General features: G+C 36.9%; 3 protein-coding genes across 3 annotated transcripts; 2 read left to right on the top strand and 1 right to left on the bottom strand.

The window, feature by feature from the left end:
• The first annotated feature begins 186 nt into the window (after nucleotides 1-186).
• Nucleotides 187-5,974, top strand: LOC141431079 (ran-specific GTPase-activating protein-like). Its single transcript, XM_074092076.1, has 4 exons — nucleotides 187-381; nucleotides 513-710; nucleotides 2,003-2,237; nucleotides 3,078-5,974. The coding sequence occupies exons 1-4, from the start codon at nucleotides 370-372 to the stop codon at nucleotides 3,326-3,328; spliced, it is 696 nt and encodes a 231-aa protein (XP_073948177.1). The 5' UTR covers nucleotides 187-369; the 3' UTR covers nucleotides 3,329-5,974.
• Nucleotides 5,975-6,414: 440 nt separating this feature from the next.
• On the bottom strand, nucleotides 6,415-10,490 carry wbl (endoplasmic reticulum protein 29-like protein wbl). Its single transcript, XM_074092075.1, has 3 exons — nucleotides 10,383-10,490; nucleotides 8,257-9,063; nucleotides 6,415-7,762 (listed from the first exon to the last, which is right to left on the bottom strand). Exons 2-3 carry the CDS (start codon nucleotides 8,803-8,805, stop codon nucleotides 7,553-7,555), a joined length of 759 nt encoding a protein of 252 aa, XP_073948176.1. The 5' UTR covers nucleotides 8,806-9,063; nucleotides 10,383-10,490; the 3' UTR covers nucleotides 6,415-7,552.
• A 190-nt stretch (nucleotides 10,491-10,680) lies between these two features.
• On the top strand, nucleotides 10,681-14,890 carry LOC141431077 (meprin A subunit beta-like). The gene is made up of 6 exons (XM_074092074.1): nucleotides 10,681-10,844; nucleotides 11,600-11,725; nucleotides 12,558-12,730; nucleotides 12,914-13,052; nucleotides 13,242-13,372; nucleotides 13,976-14,890. Exons 1-6 carry the CDS (start codon nucleotides 10,778-10,780, stop codon nucleotides 14,825-14,827), a joined length of 1,488 nt encoding a protein of 495 aa, XP_073948175.1. The 5' UTR covers nucleotides 10,681-10,777; the 3' UTR covers nucleotides 14,828-14,890.
• The last annotated feature ends 777 nt before the right edge of the window (nucleotides 14,891-15,667 follow it).

The following is a 15,667-nucleotide window of genomic DNA, read 5'->3' as shown; positions in this document are numbered from 1 at the left end:
TTTTTTTAACGATCATCACGGATGGAAGCGTTTTGCCAAAACTGACGGCAGGCCATTGCGCGCTGGATCGGCTGGACCGTGCTGGAGAGTGTAAAGTGAGATTTGGTGAGATTATTTCGTTCGGAAATTTGAAATGATCGATGTTGCCAGCAACAAATAAAATCTTTTGTGAGTTTTGTTTACACTCAATTCCCGAACGCAACATTTAAGAGAACTAACGCAACGCAATTGACGGGTTTTTAATAAAACATTTTCATTGTTTCCATCCTATTTTTCTGCAAATAACTTAACAAATAGGATCGCTATTGAATATTAATTCAGTATTCGGAATTAAATTTAGTGTCTGTGAATTCTTGGATCAGATTTATAATGTCTTCACCGGTAAGTTATATCAGTACCATTCAAATTTGTAAACGGAAAAAATTGCAACGGATTGGAGTTTTTTCCGTTCCCTGTGTGAAATTAGACATAGAAAGATTTTAAGCTAATCTCTACCTATTTTTACTTTATAGACTGAAGAAAGTGTGAGGCGTAACAGCGAGAGTGAGGCTGGCGACGCGGAAACGCCTGAACAAGAGCATGATCCGCATTACGACCCCATCGTGTCTCTGCCGCTTGTCGACGTAAATACCAACGAGGAGGATGAGGAGGAGCTCGTCAAGATCCGCGCCAGGCTCTACAGATACGACACAGCGGACCATGAATGGAAGGTAAGCAACCTTCATATCTATGCACCATGTAAAGCTCAGTTTCTTCTGAGCTTCTTCTATCAAATCAATTAGACTTGAAATAAATGAAATTAAGAAAATTGCACTTTTGCACATTTTTTTTAATTGCTCTTGTGCACAATTTTTTTAAATTGTTTTAATATTTTTAATAAGTTTTAATTTTTAAAGTGCAAAAGCAGAAATTGACTAACTTTTGTTAAGAAATCAGACTTCTCTTATTTGATTAAGAAAACATAATCTGTTTTAATATTTTCATAACACAAAAAAAATCAGGCAAGTTTTTTTAAGGTTATGTTATTTTTAGAATTTAGTATTGACAAAAACGTTACAAAATGTGATTTAATAAGTAGATTGGTGCTTTGTTTCACATATTTCGCCAAAACTTTAAATATTGTGCAATTTCCACAATACACAAAGTGTATTGTGGAAATTCAAATATTTCAAATTGTGTCAGTTTCATTTTAAGCACGCAAATGTTACCATGTACTTATTATATCAAAAATGGAGGCTGTATATATATTTGAAGCATTGGATAAGTTCATATTTTCCCAAAATCCAAGTTATCTGACTACTCTAAAAGGTAAAATTTCACTAATTTAGTGAGTGATTACAGACAGGACAGGTGAAATTGAAATAAAAGCTTTTAAAATTGTAATTACTTACATTGGAGTACATCTGAATAACTTCATAATTAAATTGCTTACAATACCTGTATTGGTGTTTGCCTTACTTTTTACTAAAGTTTATGAGAAAGTTGCAAGTTTACTTTTTTCTCTAATTTGTATTTTATTATTCATCACACTTGATCACACTTACTTGTAAACAGTGTCGAAACATGCAGGCTACCTTGGTTGCAACCCCCGAAATAAAACCCTCAACCTTAATGTGCTTCTCATGAAACCTGTGGTCAGTAAATGAGTCATTGCCTGTTCTAATTTTCATGTCATGAAGCCCAAGGTCGGTAAATGAGTGTTACCGCATGGCGTACTGCTGCTCCGTGCGCGCGCTGCACACGCACGCCATGCACATGCTGCGGAGGGGGGGGGGGGGGGAAGGGGGCGTTGGGGAGTTGGCGCTGCCAAGAGCGTAGTCAGCAGTATTGGCAATTTTTGAAAAATATTACTTTTTCTTTTACAAATATACAATTTCACTCGCAATTGTGATGAAAAACATCTTCGACTTCGGGCTTCTAATAGACTCTCGTTCGTAATTCCTTATTTACCGCCCTTAAGACACAATGTACTGTAGTAGTTACGACAAATTTTCAATTACAGGAGAGAGGCACAGGCGATATCAAATTGCTTCGTCACAAAGCCAACAATACAGTGCGGGTGGTTATGAGGCGTGACAAAACCCTCAAGGTTTGCGCAAACCATTTCATCACACCGGACATCAGGATGAATGTGCACTGCGGCTCCGACAAGGCTTTCAATTGGTCAGTGTTCGCTGACTTTGCTGATGAGACCATGAAGCAGGAGCTGCTGGCTATTAAGTTTGGAAATCCTCAGAGTAAGTTCCATTTTTAACTATCTATATAAAATGAGTAATATGGTTGACTGATAGACAGAAACATATAGCCTAAATACTGGAGCTAAAGACTTGAAGTTTAGCAGGCATGTTAGTCAGGTTCAAAAAGGTGCATTTTTCAAGTCAAACATTAATGTGGTAAAATATTTTCAGTTTACTATCAAAAACAATGCTACAAATAAAAGGACAGTATGCTGTTAACAACCAATTGAGTTTGATGTTCTGAAATAATGCAAACTTGAATTTTATTGCTTTTAAGTAGGCCTAAGGTTCTAATATTTTGTGACAGTAAACTCAAGTATGTGGAAACAAATAACAATGTTCTGAAATGTTCAGTTGGTAGTAAAAAAAGTAATTTCATGAAGAACAATAAAACCTTTGTGCAAATTCTAAAAATATTTAAATAGGCATAATTTTTTTTTGTTATTGGGTTAATATATTGTTAGCAGTTTCTAGCTAGCCTATAATCTATACCAATAAAACAGTAATGTGACTGGCTAATTAATAATCAATGAGCAGCCTAAACAACTGGAATCATCAAAATTATATAGATGCTACACAATATAAGTGCATATCGTGTACACAGGGGGGCCTGGGAATTTTTCAAATTGCATTGGGTTTAGCCAAGCTAATATTTTCGTCCCTAATGTGAAGTCTCAGGTTCATAAATGATTTTGGGATGAAAATTATTATTGGGAATATAATTTCAATCATTGGCACTTCTTTACCTTTCTTATAAATATTATGTTAAACTAGTAATAATTGCAGGGCACTATGAACTGGCTTTGCTCTCCTATTAATTGATTGTATTATTAATCACAGATGCAGAGCTATGGAAGGCGAAATTCGCTGAAGCTCAAGAAATAGTTAGGACCAAATGCAGCTTGTACACCCAAGACCTGTCTTCCGATGACGAGAGCAGCATCACTAGGAGCGAGGACACTGACACTCCGGAACCCAAGAGCAATGAGAAGACGGACGAACCAAAAACAACTGAGAAACCAGATACAGACTCTGACGGTGTTGTCCTTAAGTTGAAAGAACTTAAAGTGGAGAGTGAAAAATCAGAATAATATGTTTAGTTTATGAGAGGCTTGGCTGTAACACGTTTGTAATTGTATCCTCTACCATTCCCTTTATCAATTTATTAAAAGTATTCCCAATATGTAAGGAACACTCTAAATTACTTTAGTTTGTTATTAATGAGATTTGTGTCAAATGTTGACTGTGGGCTTTGAAATTGAACTGAGTCCATAGGTTTTTGAAATAAGTCTGATGATATCTGTTATTTCCATAGGCTTAATTAAACGTCTTTTAAGGCAAGGCTGCCCAGTAGATTTTCTAGGTGGGCAGAATTTTGTAAGTTTGGCAGTGTCAACAGAATCAGCCAAAATAAGTGGTCTGTCGATTATTAGGATTCACGCTGTCATCGTTCATCCACCATTACCTCTCATATTTCGTTTTCTAGAATTTTTTTACCGTACAACGGCAAAAAGTACTAGACACTCGCAAAATTGTCCTCCAATGGACAGAGCTATATTTTTTTAAAGAAATAACAACAAACAAGTGGTCTGTCAATTTTTAAACAAGTGCCTATCAAATGAATATGTTGCTAAAGTCAAACTTTCAAATTGACAGATAGGTCTATTGGCATTATTGTTTTATGACATGCAAACGATTAACGACTTTAGGGTGGTAGACCACATATTTTGGCTGATGGTACCTATAGCAACTAAAATTTGTCGCGCTATTGGCCGGCTGGCCGATCAATGCGTTGGCGGGGGAAATCAAATGCCTTGGCGGGCATCTTTGTGGTCCGCGGGCTTTGGTTTGGCTAACCTCGTTTTCATTTTAAGGTATACAGGAAAATTATTTGGAAACACTGCTGTACTTAGATGCTTGCTTGATAGTTTCGTTAGTGCTCTACAGTATCAGCAATTACTGATTATTTACAATGTGGTTGATAAAGAAAAATCATTATCCTTATTCTTTGGTCAAGAGTTGTGAACAAAAACAAAGACTGGAAAATGATACAGTTATTGTGTCAATTTACAACTGTTTTATCGTTGAATCAAATTTATATTTGTTTCATCTCTTGTCACTCTATAAAGTCATATTGTAGCCAAAATTAACATATAATGTAATTTCTTTTTTATTTTGTTTTGTTTGCTGTGGGTGTTGGTACAGTACGTACCTATAAGTACCCAATGGCAGTTATAACTCCAAGTAGATGTCAAAGCTTTCGTTAAATAATATTGGGCAATATTCTGTAAACTGGTTGTTTATCAGAGTTTTTGAGAAACAGAGTTCCACCTTTTTTAAATATATGTTTGTTTGTGAAACGCATTTGAATATACTGTCTGAAAAATCATCATTTAGTGAAGTTAATATCAAATGAATGAGTAAAGTCCTTCGTAGTGCCCCAAATCTTTATTATTGCAAATTACAAACAACTAACATTTCCAGACTGCATAACTCATGGTAATAACCAACACTAGGTGAAATTAATTAACAAACTACTAAAGAGCTATTAAATGTAACATAATATATCTGAATGTGACGGAATAGGGAATATGCAACGATTTTTTTTTATATGTTTAAAAATATCTTTATTGTTTGACAAACAGAATTGAGGAAGAATTTTTTAAAATAGTGTTTAAAAATACGAATATATGGACATTTTAAATTGTCAACTAGGCAGAGTTCCGACTGACATCATATGCCACGACAACCTTTAAAGTCCATACTAAATTTCATTATTTTAGAAAGAGATGAAATGCTAACTTCATCCGCCCATATCTTCCTCATTTTTCAACAGATATTGATGGTGTTCACGTCATTCGTTTTATTTTTCAGTTTAAACTATTTAAGAGACAGTTAGTGTTTCACACATATTCTCTATTGTCAAGGCAACCATTAGAGGCCAACCCTAAATTATGTCATGCAATTTTATCCACATTCATGGAGTCGTTTACGACTGACAAATTTATAAAATTTCCTTTTCTTGAAATTCGTCAAATTTAATGGTGTAGGGGGCACAGTAAACACAAACTCTTTATTGCACATAAAAATAAAATAAATCACAATTCTACAGTGCAGCGCGCTGTGAAATTAAAAGGCCGAAATAGTGTAGAAAATAGCAAGTTATGTAAACTTATTTTTATGAACTTTATTCACCACTTCCGGCTATGTTGCATGTTTATTGTAATAATTGTTACGAGTTGGGTTATTAAAACAAAACTCTTCTACTATAGGCATGAATGTCGTGATAACTTGGATTTGATACTCCATTTTAAATGTCTCGAATAAGTACTAGAACTAAGGTTTAGTTTTTATGGAATGCATTTTTATTTTCAGTGTAGGTACTTTTTTATATCTAAAATTCAACCTTCTGGGCAATTTGCAGTTTCTTAGCGTTTGTAAAATATTGGGTATTACGAAATTTTATCGTATTTACGGGACGGGTTTAAACTCGCATAGATGGATGGATACGTTGAACTTGAATATTTCAACAGATTCATTCATGTGGGTTTTTTAAAGTTTTATTATTAAAATGAAAAAAACTCAGCATCTCAAGTACCTATGGATAACTTGGACTACATTCCGGTATTTTCCAGTTATTTTATCGTGCAAGTAAAGTAATTTTTTATTTTCTGACAAACCTGAAGCTGTACATTTGCGTTATTGAAAATTAATAATAAAATAAATGTATTTCGTAACATCTTGTTTTCATTATCACTTGAGAGTCGTAAATAACCATTTAATACCGTTACATGCGTAATAATACCATACGACAAATAAACAAAAGGACTAGGGTGGAGGGTGGTGTTTCCTTGATAACATCAGATGATGGTTCGAACCTGTCAAACACAGTTGTTATTCGGAGACGTTGTCATAATAGTTTATCAAGTCTGCGAATAGACTATAAGCCAGTAGGTGGTACTGGAATATACGTCGTTCACCAACGAGATGGACCGATCAAGTGAAAGAAATAGTCGTCCTCCAAATTCTACACCGTCGTAAGAGACGCGCTCGACTCGACAGGAACCGATGGAGTCAGATTATCCACTCCAAATGCAACCCTAGTACTGACCCACATCTTCAGACAAGAGGGACCGACCCAAGAGAGATTGGAATATAGTAAAAAAAAACAATAATATAAAGTATTTTACACACTTTAATGCATTTCATACATTCATCACACATTGTGCAAAATTATCTTACAAGCTGTGCTACGTGTTTGTAAATAAATTCGGAAATATTCATCGCCCAGTTAAACAGATTGCACACGAATTAAACGAGTATTGGTGTTACGACACCAGATTGGTAGGAAAATAAACAATGGCCGAGTTTTATGTTCAGGGGACCGTGAAATGCGAGGCAGTTTCATCATTACAAAACACGAAGGTAAGCCTATATAACAGTTACAATCGAACTAGTAATAAAAACAACAGTGACCATTTATCTAATGCTTCAGTTGCTATTTCTGATACTGGGTTCTGACAGCAAAAATTGCGCGCCAAGACAATTTTTTACGTACAGTGGAGCAAAGGGTTCAATGGCGATCATTGGACGAGGTCTAATGTCCAGCAATGGATTGCTATAGGCTGATGAAGATTGATGATGTATCAAGCATTTCTGTTAAATGGCAACCAACGCCTGTAATTTTGCTAGCGTAAATGTTCTGATCTGCATTTAGATCCCCGTGACAGTGTTAATGATCATATAGGTTTACGTTCGACATTTCCAGGCTTGCAATTGTCTTAGGCACATTACAGTATTCCAGTAATGGTGTTGTTATTTCCAACAATCAGCATAAACATCGTGTCTAACATGTCTACTGTTTAATTATGATGTGATGTACACAGAGACCAAAACCTTAACATAGTGCTTTGAAAAATAAAGGACTGGAGAAATAGCTGCTATTATAGATCATAGAACTTGAAACTGTATAAATGCATGTTTTTGTAAATAAATTATCTAACTTGATTATTTAGAAATTAATTTATTACCTATTCTAAAATGTAATAAACAACTAATTCCAGTTGCTTAAATTGCTTGTTCCCAAAACTGAAATACATATGTATCATATTTTCACCACAATTCATCATTAAATGCTAAACAATAAAAGTAACACTCATAAAACCCTCCCCGTGCCTTCTATCATTGCAAATTGTGTGCTGCATACATGGAATCCTATTATATGTAGCAATATTTTCAGTACCAAGAATTTGGAATGTCAAAAAATAATGCTCTTATGGAGTTCCCCAAATAAATTAGTTAATTACGTATTAAGATCACAGTTCTTGTTTGTCCCCTTTGGTCTTCTTGTGCAGTTGGAATGTTTGGAGGATATTGATTCTAATGGCCATGCCCTTCTTCTTTTCATCAGAGATCTTTTCGCTGAGCAGTTTCTTGATTCTGTCATGCTCAGTTTTGACAAAATCATCACCCTTTTCAATAATTTTCTCCATGATTGTCTTATAGATCTTTCCGGAAGCAGCATCCTATAAAGACAAACAATTTAATGAATATGAATAACAATGGTGGGACAGCAGTAGATAGTATTGGTTTGCACATTACAACAGAAACAACATATTGTTTAAATCCTATACTCTAGGGGTGGCCAACTTGATTAGATTAGACCCAAGAGCTACTGTTTACTGATGAAACCCTGTGCGATCTACCAATTACATACTTCTTGAAATCTTAGATGAAACAGCATAGTTCAGTATTTATAGTTTTTGCCTTGCCACGATCAACCGGTTGGCCACCCCTGCTATAATCTAACTAATTTTTCAATCATACAAAACATGAAAAAGATCAAGCGCTTCAAAGTTTGGAAGTGGAGGTTGGGTTGGTGATGTCACTCCTTAGTAAAAAGTGTATATTAGTGTAAATCTAACTGAACTAGTTATACATTTTTAGGAATCTAGCCTTAAGGACAAAGAGTTAATAATTTTTCCAGCTCGGAAATTAAAATATTTTTAGGTTATCTTACCTTGCTAGCTAACTTCTGGAAGGTATCATCGGCATCCTTCAAAAGTTCCTTCCTATCTTCCTTCTTAGCCTTCATGAACTTGACGGCGAGCTTATCGAGACTCTTGACGCAGCCTGGCAAGCTCAGGTGGAGGCCGGTGTTCTCCCGCACGAATCGACGAAGCTCGTCGCTCGAAAACTCTTTGGAATCATCAAATGACAGGGGTTCCTTCTTGCCCTTCAAAAATAACTTCACTACAGGGAAATTATCCTTCGTAGCGCCGTACTTCTTCGCCAAAGCCTCGTTATCTTTCTCCCCGTAGTCCTTCACGCCCACTTCAGCTATAAGTAAATCGTGCTCGTCTTTCGCATCCTTCGCGAGTGCCACAAAAGCATCATGCTTGTCGCCGTATGGGAACGCAACATCGAACTTCACCAGCGCAGCATCGAATTTATTGACGATTTTATCAAACGAAAACTCGTCAAGTTCCACCGACCCACTGAGAGAAGTGGCTTCGTAAGCTGAAGGCACAACAAATACAATGCACAGGAACAAGAGCAGCCGCTGCATCGTTGTGTTATTTTAAAGAAAATTAGTTACACGTGGAATAAAGTTTAACACAGTGCAGTTGGAATCGTGTGAAATTGATAGTTTGAATGAATGAAATACAATTTTATCGGTCAGTCAACCTTTTAGCACTCATTTATATTGACATGAGTTGGTTTTTTGTGTCCACTTTCTAATAAATAATTTTACGCTTGACCCGCGAACAGCCAATTATGTGTGGCAGCCTTTATTGGAAGTTGTTTTCATTGGTGGTTTGATTTTCTGGAACAAAGTAGATATTAATTCCGCTTTACGCTATAGCTGAACAAAGATTGATCATTTGTTTGATATTGTAAATTAATGACATAATCAAAACAAAAAGATAACAGAACTTTTTTTGATCGTTATCAAACAGTTTTATGAAACAAAACGTGTTATTAAATATTATTTTAATAAATTATTAGTAAAAGGAAACATGATTTCGTTTAGATAGCATGCGTGTAACGAACAATTTGATCTAGTTTATTCTGTCAGTTTGGCCGTGGGGGATTGTGATTGGTCAACGTAAACGCCGGTAGATTGTTTACTCAAGTTAGTTTATTCTCAATTACAAAGAATCATGTTTTTTTTTTTAAAAAATTCTTCAGCCATTACCCAGAATACCTCCCATATTTCGTTTTCTAGGTTTTTTTTTTACTGAACAATGGATAAATACACTGAATACTGGCAAAATAATTGTCCTTTGATGGACAGAGCCATATTAAACTAACGTTATCATAGTGACCTTGACTGTAAAGGTATCTAGAGGTTGCGGCTTTAAATCCTGGCAAGGACAAATATTTGTGTGACAGAAAGGAAGGCTTGTGATGGATGATATAAAATGTATTTTATTTAAGTGTCTATACATGTACACTACACATATTTGTATCCTAGTAGGTCCCTACAATATGTATAAACTTTTTTTCACCTAATTAGATTTCTCCATTTGTCTGTTCCCATGCTATTAGAATAATTAATTGTATTTCTGCCTGATTTATTCGAAAAAAAAAAAAACAAGTTTTGTGGTGCCATCTGTTGGCGAATAGCTGTACTAATGGTATCAGAATTTATGAATTTACTAGCTTTTGCCCGCGGCTTCGCCCGTGTGGAATTCGGTTATTGCGCGCTGTTCCCTCGGGAACTGTGCATATTTCCGGGATAAAAAGTAGCCTATGTCACTCTCGGGCCCATAAACATCTCTATGCCAAAAATCACGTCGATCCGTCGCTCCGTTACGGCGTGAAAGACGGACAAACATAGGTACACACAAACACACACACTTCCGCATTTATAATATTAATATGGATTGCGCTATCCCTTGTCCTTGCCCAACTAAATAGGTGAGCTACATTAGTACTCAATAAATACTTGAGATAAAATATGTCATTGCTCTAAACCGTATCTTATACAAATTACCGTAAAATACCCGTATTTTTAATTTTTATTAGCGTTTTCAGTAGGTAAAATTACGATATTTTGCATAGTTAGTAGTACGTAGGTACTACATCTGCGAAGCCATAAAATACATACATATACATAAGTACGAGTAGGTAAAAACATACCTAATCCTCCTTTTACGAATAGAAACTCCAATTACGAATGCTTTCGAGCTTCACCTTCAGCTTCGGCCAAAAATTAGCCTTCTGTAAAAAAAAATACTTGATAACAATAAAGTATTTTATATTATCTTTACTTTATTACCTGGAATAAAAAAATGTGTCATTGCAGCTTTTGATTAGCTGCTGTGGAAGTATTATGATGTAGAGACAAAGAAATAAAGACCCAGAAGAGGCTTAGCTACTGGTTGGTAACTTACCAACCCGCAATATTTGACTAGGTACGTATACATAAATATAAAAGTTTTCAAGCAGTTGATATGCCGATATTGCAAAATCCAATTTCAAACTCATAAATCCTAAACAAAATCTAGTTTGCTTCGATTCCGAAAATCGAAGAGATGTGGAGTGTACATTTTTTTTTACTATTTGTATTCATCTGCACGACCAAAGGGATTCCTTTGAATGGTATGTTCGCTAGGCAATATTTATTTAGGTATTTTTCTATATTAAAATAAGCTTTTGTTTGACCACAATCACGCATTTGCAAGCAAGATGGAGCACGCCTACCTAGAATGCTTATTCACTCTAGATTTAAATATACACTAATATGTATAACTAATAACCAATTTTATTATCAGAAAAACACCATCATTTGTCTTATATATATGTGCATAACGAAACAATTTCTTTCAGAGTTGAGTCGCCCTAAGGCTCTAGGACACTAACTAGGTCCTTGCTTTTATTTACTTGTTCTAGATTTTTTTAAGGTGCCTTAAGCTGCGGCCACATGCAAGTTGCTGGACGCTCGTTTCCAGCGATAAATCTGGTCACGTGACATATAGCGATAAAGCTAAAAATGTTGAGCTTAATAGCTGGAAAAAAACCTCTTCAATTTCGAAAAAAACACCTAATGGAGGTTAAGAAATTACAAGGGACCAAGATCAGTCCTGCAAGCAGCCATTTGACGCTGCTTTATGAGTCGCGGGAAGTTCAAAATAGGGTCACGTGATCAGATTTATCGCTGGAAAGGAGCGTCGAGCGACTTGCATGTGGCCGCACCTTTATAGGAGATGCGGGCGTGCAGTCGGGAAAGATCCATTATGGATGACTACCGGTTGCCGGGTTCCGACTCACCAGCTAACCGGCCTGCGCGTCCCATGGCTCCCCGGAGCTTTAACGTAATTTTTAACATGTATAATTATTATTACTTTCTGAATTAGATATTCCGGAACGAAAAGAAAGCCTGAGTTTAAAACTAATACCATCACAGTGGGGAAAGGACAGCGAAATGTCGTACCACTGGCCTAAAGGAGTGGTGTCATATCTTTTCGATGACCAGAGTTACGGTAAGAAACTTATTCAAATAGCTATAAGTACTTACAACAATTATTGTTGAAACTTCTCGTAACCACGGCCGCTGCAATGTGGTCGAAACGTCGAGGTCATTTTAGCTATAATTTTGTCACTGTTTGGGGAAATAATGAGAGGGGGGGGGGGAGATTTGCACATATTCGATACACAGAAAAAAAATAGTAGGAAAGACTGAAAAAAAATAACATCCAATAGTATTAATTGCGTCCCACTCAGCCTGTGGGTAACCAATTATTCATCACATCACACTTGCACGTAAACAGTATCAAAACATACAGGTTAACTTGGCCGTAATGCCACTGGTAATCCCCATATAAAACCCTCGAGTTTTTTCTTTTCATGAAACCCAAGGTCGGTCGCATGAGTCATTGCTAGTACTAGTACATAGATGTGATAGGTACTACTGCTGACACGCACACGCCCTCCCGCAGCTCCGGCGCGCAACAGCAGGGGAGGATGCTGGCCAAAGGTATCGGCAATTTCGGCAAAAATAATATTTTTTGTCTTACAAATAAACTTCGCGAGTGAAATTTTATTTGGAAGACAAAAACATCATATATTTTTTGCCTCATTGCTTGCCGATACCTTAGGCTGCGCTGGGCAGCGAATGTGATGAAAAACATTGTACCTATGTCGATGTCGCACGGGCGGTACTAGAATTACGAACATCGACTCATTAAAGTAAAGCCCTCTCAGTCTTCGACTTCGGGCTTAAGCCCCGCCCTTAAGACACAATGTACTATGAAATGTGCCTAATCGCGTGAATTCGGAAAATTGTGCTTACTCTTAAATATGAAATGTTAACAGACGATGGTGTAAAGGACCGAGTGCAGATAGCGATGGCGGCGCTGGAGCGGGACTCCTGCATTCGCTTCAAGGAGCAGAAAGGAGACGGCGAAGGCTCCTGGCTACACTTTACGAATCCTGGCATGCAGCGTAATTGCTCGCATGACCCCAGTTTTCAGAAAAATGGAGAGATTGTAAGACAATTTTGGTTTGTGTCCTATAGACTCTATAAGACACAAACCAAAATTGCACACGGTATTAAGGATGGGAAAAGTGTGTACTTGAATGTCAACAGTGACAAAAAAAAGGCTACATTTTTTCGATTTGTTTTGACGACACTCGCTTGATTATGTTTTAAACTGTCTGTTTATTCTCAGCAAGTAACACTGGGCTACGACTGCTTAAGACAGCGCGACATAATGCACTCGCTACTGCACGGGGTTGGGTTCAGGGACGAGATTTCGCATCCGCAGCGGGACCTATTCGTGAAGATCATGTGGGGAAACATACAGTCAGGTAAGTCTATTGAATGTGTCTAGGCCAATAGATTTGTAGCAAAACCATATCTTTCATTACGTAATTAAATTAATATGAATATTCTCTCCTGGCATTTAAAGATTTGAATAGATAGGTACTGTTTCACAAACCATTGATTTCGCATTAACGGGAACACACTGTTAACCATTGCTGATATTTCTGTTACAGCTTATAAGTCCATGTTCCGGATTCAACCGGTGAACAATGCGGGCGGCCTCGTAGAGTATGATCCGATGAGCATCATGCATTTCCACGACCGGGCTTACAGTCTGAACGGTCAAGCGACGATTACTCCTTTGGTAACTTCTTTAAACAATATCTTGAGATATGAACGAAAAGACGCTGCAGCTTTGATTGAACAGTTTTGATTAATATTGTTAAGAACAGCCGTTTTGTAGGCTTATAACAGGCGTTTTCAACCTTATGGTTTTAATGGCACACCAGTAAAAAATAGCCAAGTGCGAGTCGTACCGGCGTGTTCCCTACAGTGTGGTTAGCCATAATATGATAACATAACAGACACGTTAGCTATTTTCGAGCTATTTTCCCATTAAAATAGCTATTCATGATTTTAGTCCAGCATACACTTCGCGGCAATCGCGGCACACCTGAAAATATACGCGGCACACCAGTTGAAAACGTCTGGCTTATGTCCTCGATTGACGATAGTGGGACATCCAAACTAGTGTTATAAATTTGTCTGTTTGTTTCGATTTCACATTTATAGTACTCAAGTCAACGTGCTCAAATTTGGTACGGAGATATGTAGTAAGAGACCCTGAGATCATAGGATAGTTTTTATCTCTGCACTAAACATTATTATAAAAATATTTCAAATCTATTTATCAGCGTCAATGTAGAAATCAATCTATTGTGTCGACTCATGTTTATTTCAATTTTAGCTGCCTGGCTTGAGGATAGCGCCTTCTGACAAGTTGTCACATTTAGACAAAATGAAGCTAGGCATAATGTTTGGCCATGAGTGCAATAAACGGAAAGTGGGTGAAGTCCTCAATAGATGTAAGGGTATTCTTACGCAGTTTGATGAGGCAGAGTTAACTACAACGAAGCCAGTAGACGATAACACCCCCAATAATGAAGACGTGAATGATGATGGTGGCAACCATGAAGAAAATACAAATGCAAGCGGTAATAATGGAGATCAGAAAGATGGCCATGAACCACAAGAGCTAATAGTTGTGGGAAATGATGTAAATAGCAACCACGAAGGAGATCCAATTGCAAGTGATAATAATAATGGAGATCAAAAAGGAAACGGTGATGGATCGCAAGAAATGATAATAGTGGGTAATGAAGAAGCCAATGGGAATATTAATGATGAAGATGATGTTGACAACAATCAGACTGATAATCCAGAAAATGTTGATCCCGTAGAAGATAAGGAAAATAGTAATACGATAGAGAAAATTGATATTATCCCGAATGAGGAAGTGATAATCGTAGGCAGCAGGGAAGATAGCCCTGTTAATTCAGAAAACGCGGAAAAAGGGAATAACGATAATAACGGTAGTAAAGATGCTAAGGAAACCGATGAATTGATAATTGTAGGTAATCAGAATAAAGGTGGAGATGTCTCTGATGACAATAATCAAGATACTAAAGGTGAAAATGAAATTATAGTTGTAGGTAATGAACATAAAGGTGGAAATGAAGAAGTAATAATAGTCGGCAATGGCGAAAATAAAACTGGTCCTAAGGATCTAAAGGAAAGAATAATGAAAAAAAGAAATTAAGTACATGATGTTCCTTAGCCTTACATTATAAATAAAATATATGTACAAAAATATTGGATCCAATATATCCAACATAATTTTTACACAACAAATTCAATCTGTAACCCACCTGGATTTTATCTAAATCTGTCTAGATGTTATCAATATCTCGGCGGCCGATTCTAAAATCCGCCAGATCACGAAATTCCTAGGCATATAGTGAAATGGCGCCATTTCATGATATGCCTAAAAGTTGGCCACGCATATCACGATGTGCCTGAGAAACAATACGGCAGATCGATTAGAGCAACGCATTCGTCGATATTCCTAGCTCTATACCGGGCACATCGTGATATGCCAAAAAAAACCGTCCAAGAGCGTGTCGGAAATAGGGTTCCGTAGCCATTACGAAAAAAACAAGTAATATTTTTCTAAGGATTTCGGATTTTGTACGGAATATTCCAAGTTTAGGTATATTTTATACCTTAGGCTGCTATTTACTCTTAAACTACTAATAATATTTAAGAAAACTTAACCGTTATAGTTTTCCTTGTAAGCTTGATATCTTCTTCTTCTTCTTCAACCTTGATCTACCCAATGCTGAGTAAAGGTCTCTTCCATTTTAGACCATTCTGTGCGGTCGTGAGTTTTCCGCATCCAGTCCTTCCCAGCCACTCGCACCAAATCGTCCGTCCATCTTGCTGGCTGCCTCCCCACATTCCTGAACCCCTTTCGTGGTCTCCACTCCAACAACTTTTTGCCCCATCTTCCATCGAACCTACGGCAAATATGGCCCGCCCACTTCCACTTCCTAGAGGATATGGTTTTAGCCATGTCAGTTAGTCCCGTTCTCTTACGTAT

Source organism: Choristoneura fumiferana, chromosome 9 (genome assembly GCF_025370935.1).
Source record: "Choristoneura fumiferana chromosome 9, NRCan_CFum_1, whole genome shotgun sequence".
Classification (NCBI taxonomy): domain Eukaryota; kingdom Metazoa; phylum Arthropoda; class Insecta; order Lepidoptera; family Tortricidae; genus Choristoneura; species Choristoneura fumiferana.
The sequence above is the reverse complement of the archived record's forward strand: the minus strand, read 5'-3'. Positions and strand labels throughout refer to the sequence as shown.

Excerpts from the sequence above, each read along its gene's own strand:
- LOC141431079 (XM_074092076.1), top strand. Across the intron at positions 711-2,002 it reads CAGCGGACCATGAATGGAAG|GAGAGAGGCACAGGCGATAT; the intron begins GTAAGCAACCTT and ends TTTCAATTACAG. Across the intron at positions 2,238-3,077 it reads TAAGTTTGGAAATCCTCAGA|ATGCAGAGCTATGGAAGGCG; the intron begins GTAAGTTCCATT and ends TATTAATCACAG.
- wbl (XM_074092075.1), bottom strand. The coding sequence starts at position 8,805 with ATGCAGCGGCTGCTCTTGTTCCTGTGCATTGTATTTGTTGTGCCTTCA. Across the intron at positions 7,763-8,256 it reads TCCAGAAGTTAGCTAGCAAG|GATGCTGCTTCCGGAAAGAT; the intron begins GTAAGATAACCT and ends TTGTCTTTATAG.
- LOC141431077 (XM_074092074.1), top strand. The coding sequence starts at position 10,778 with ATGTGGAGTGTACATTTTTTTTTACTATTTGTATTCATCTGCACGACC. Across the intron at positions 11,726-12,557 it reads TTTCGATGACCAGAGTTACG|ACGATGGTGTAAAGGACCGA; the intron begins GTAAGAAACTTA and ends AAATGTTAACAG. Across the intron at positions 13,053-13,241 it reads GTGGGGAAACATACAGTCAG|CTTATAAGTCCATGTTCCGG; the intron begins GTAAGTCTATTG and ends TTTCTGTTACAG.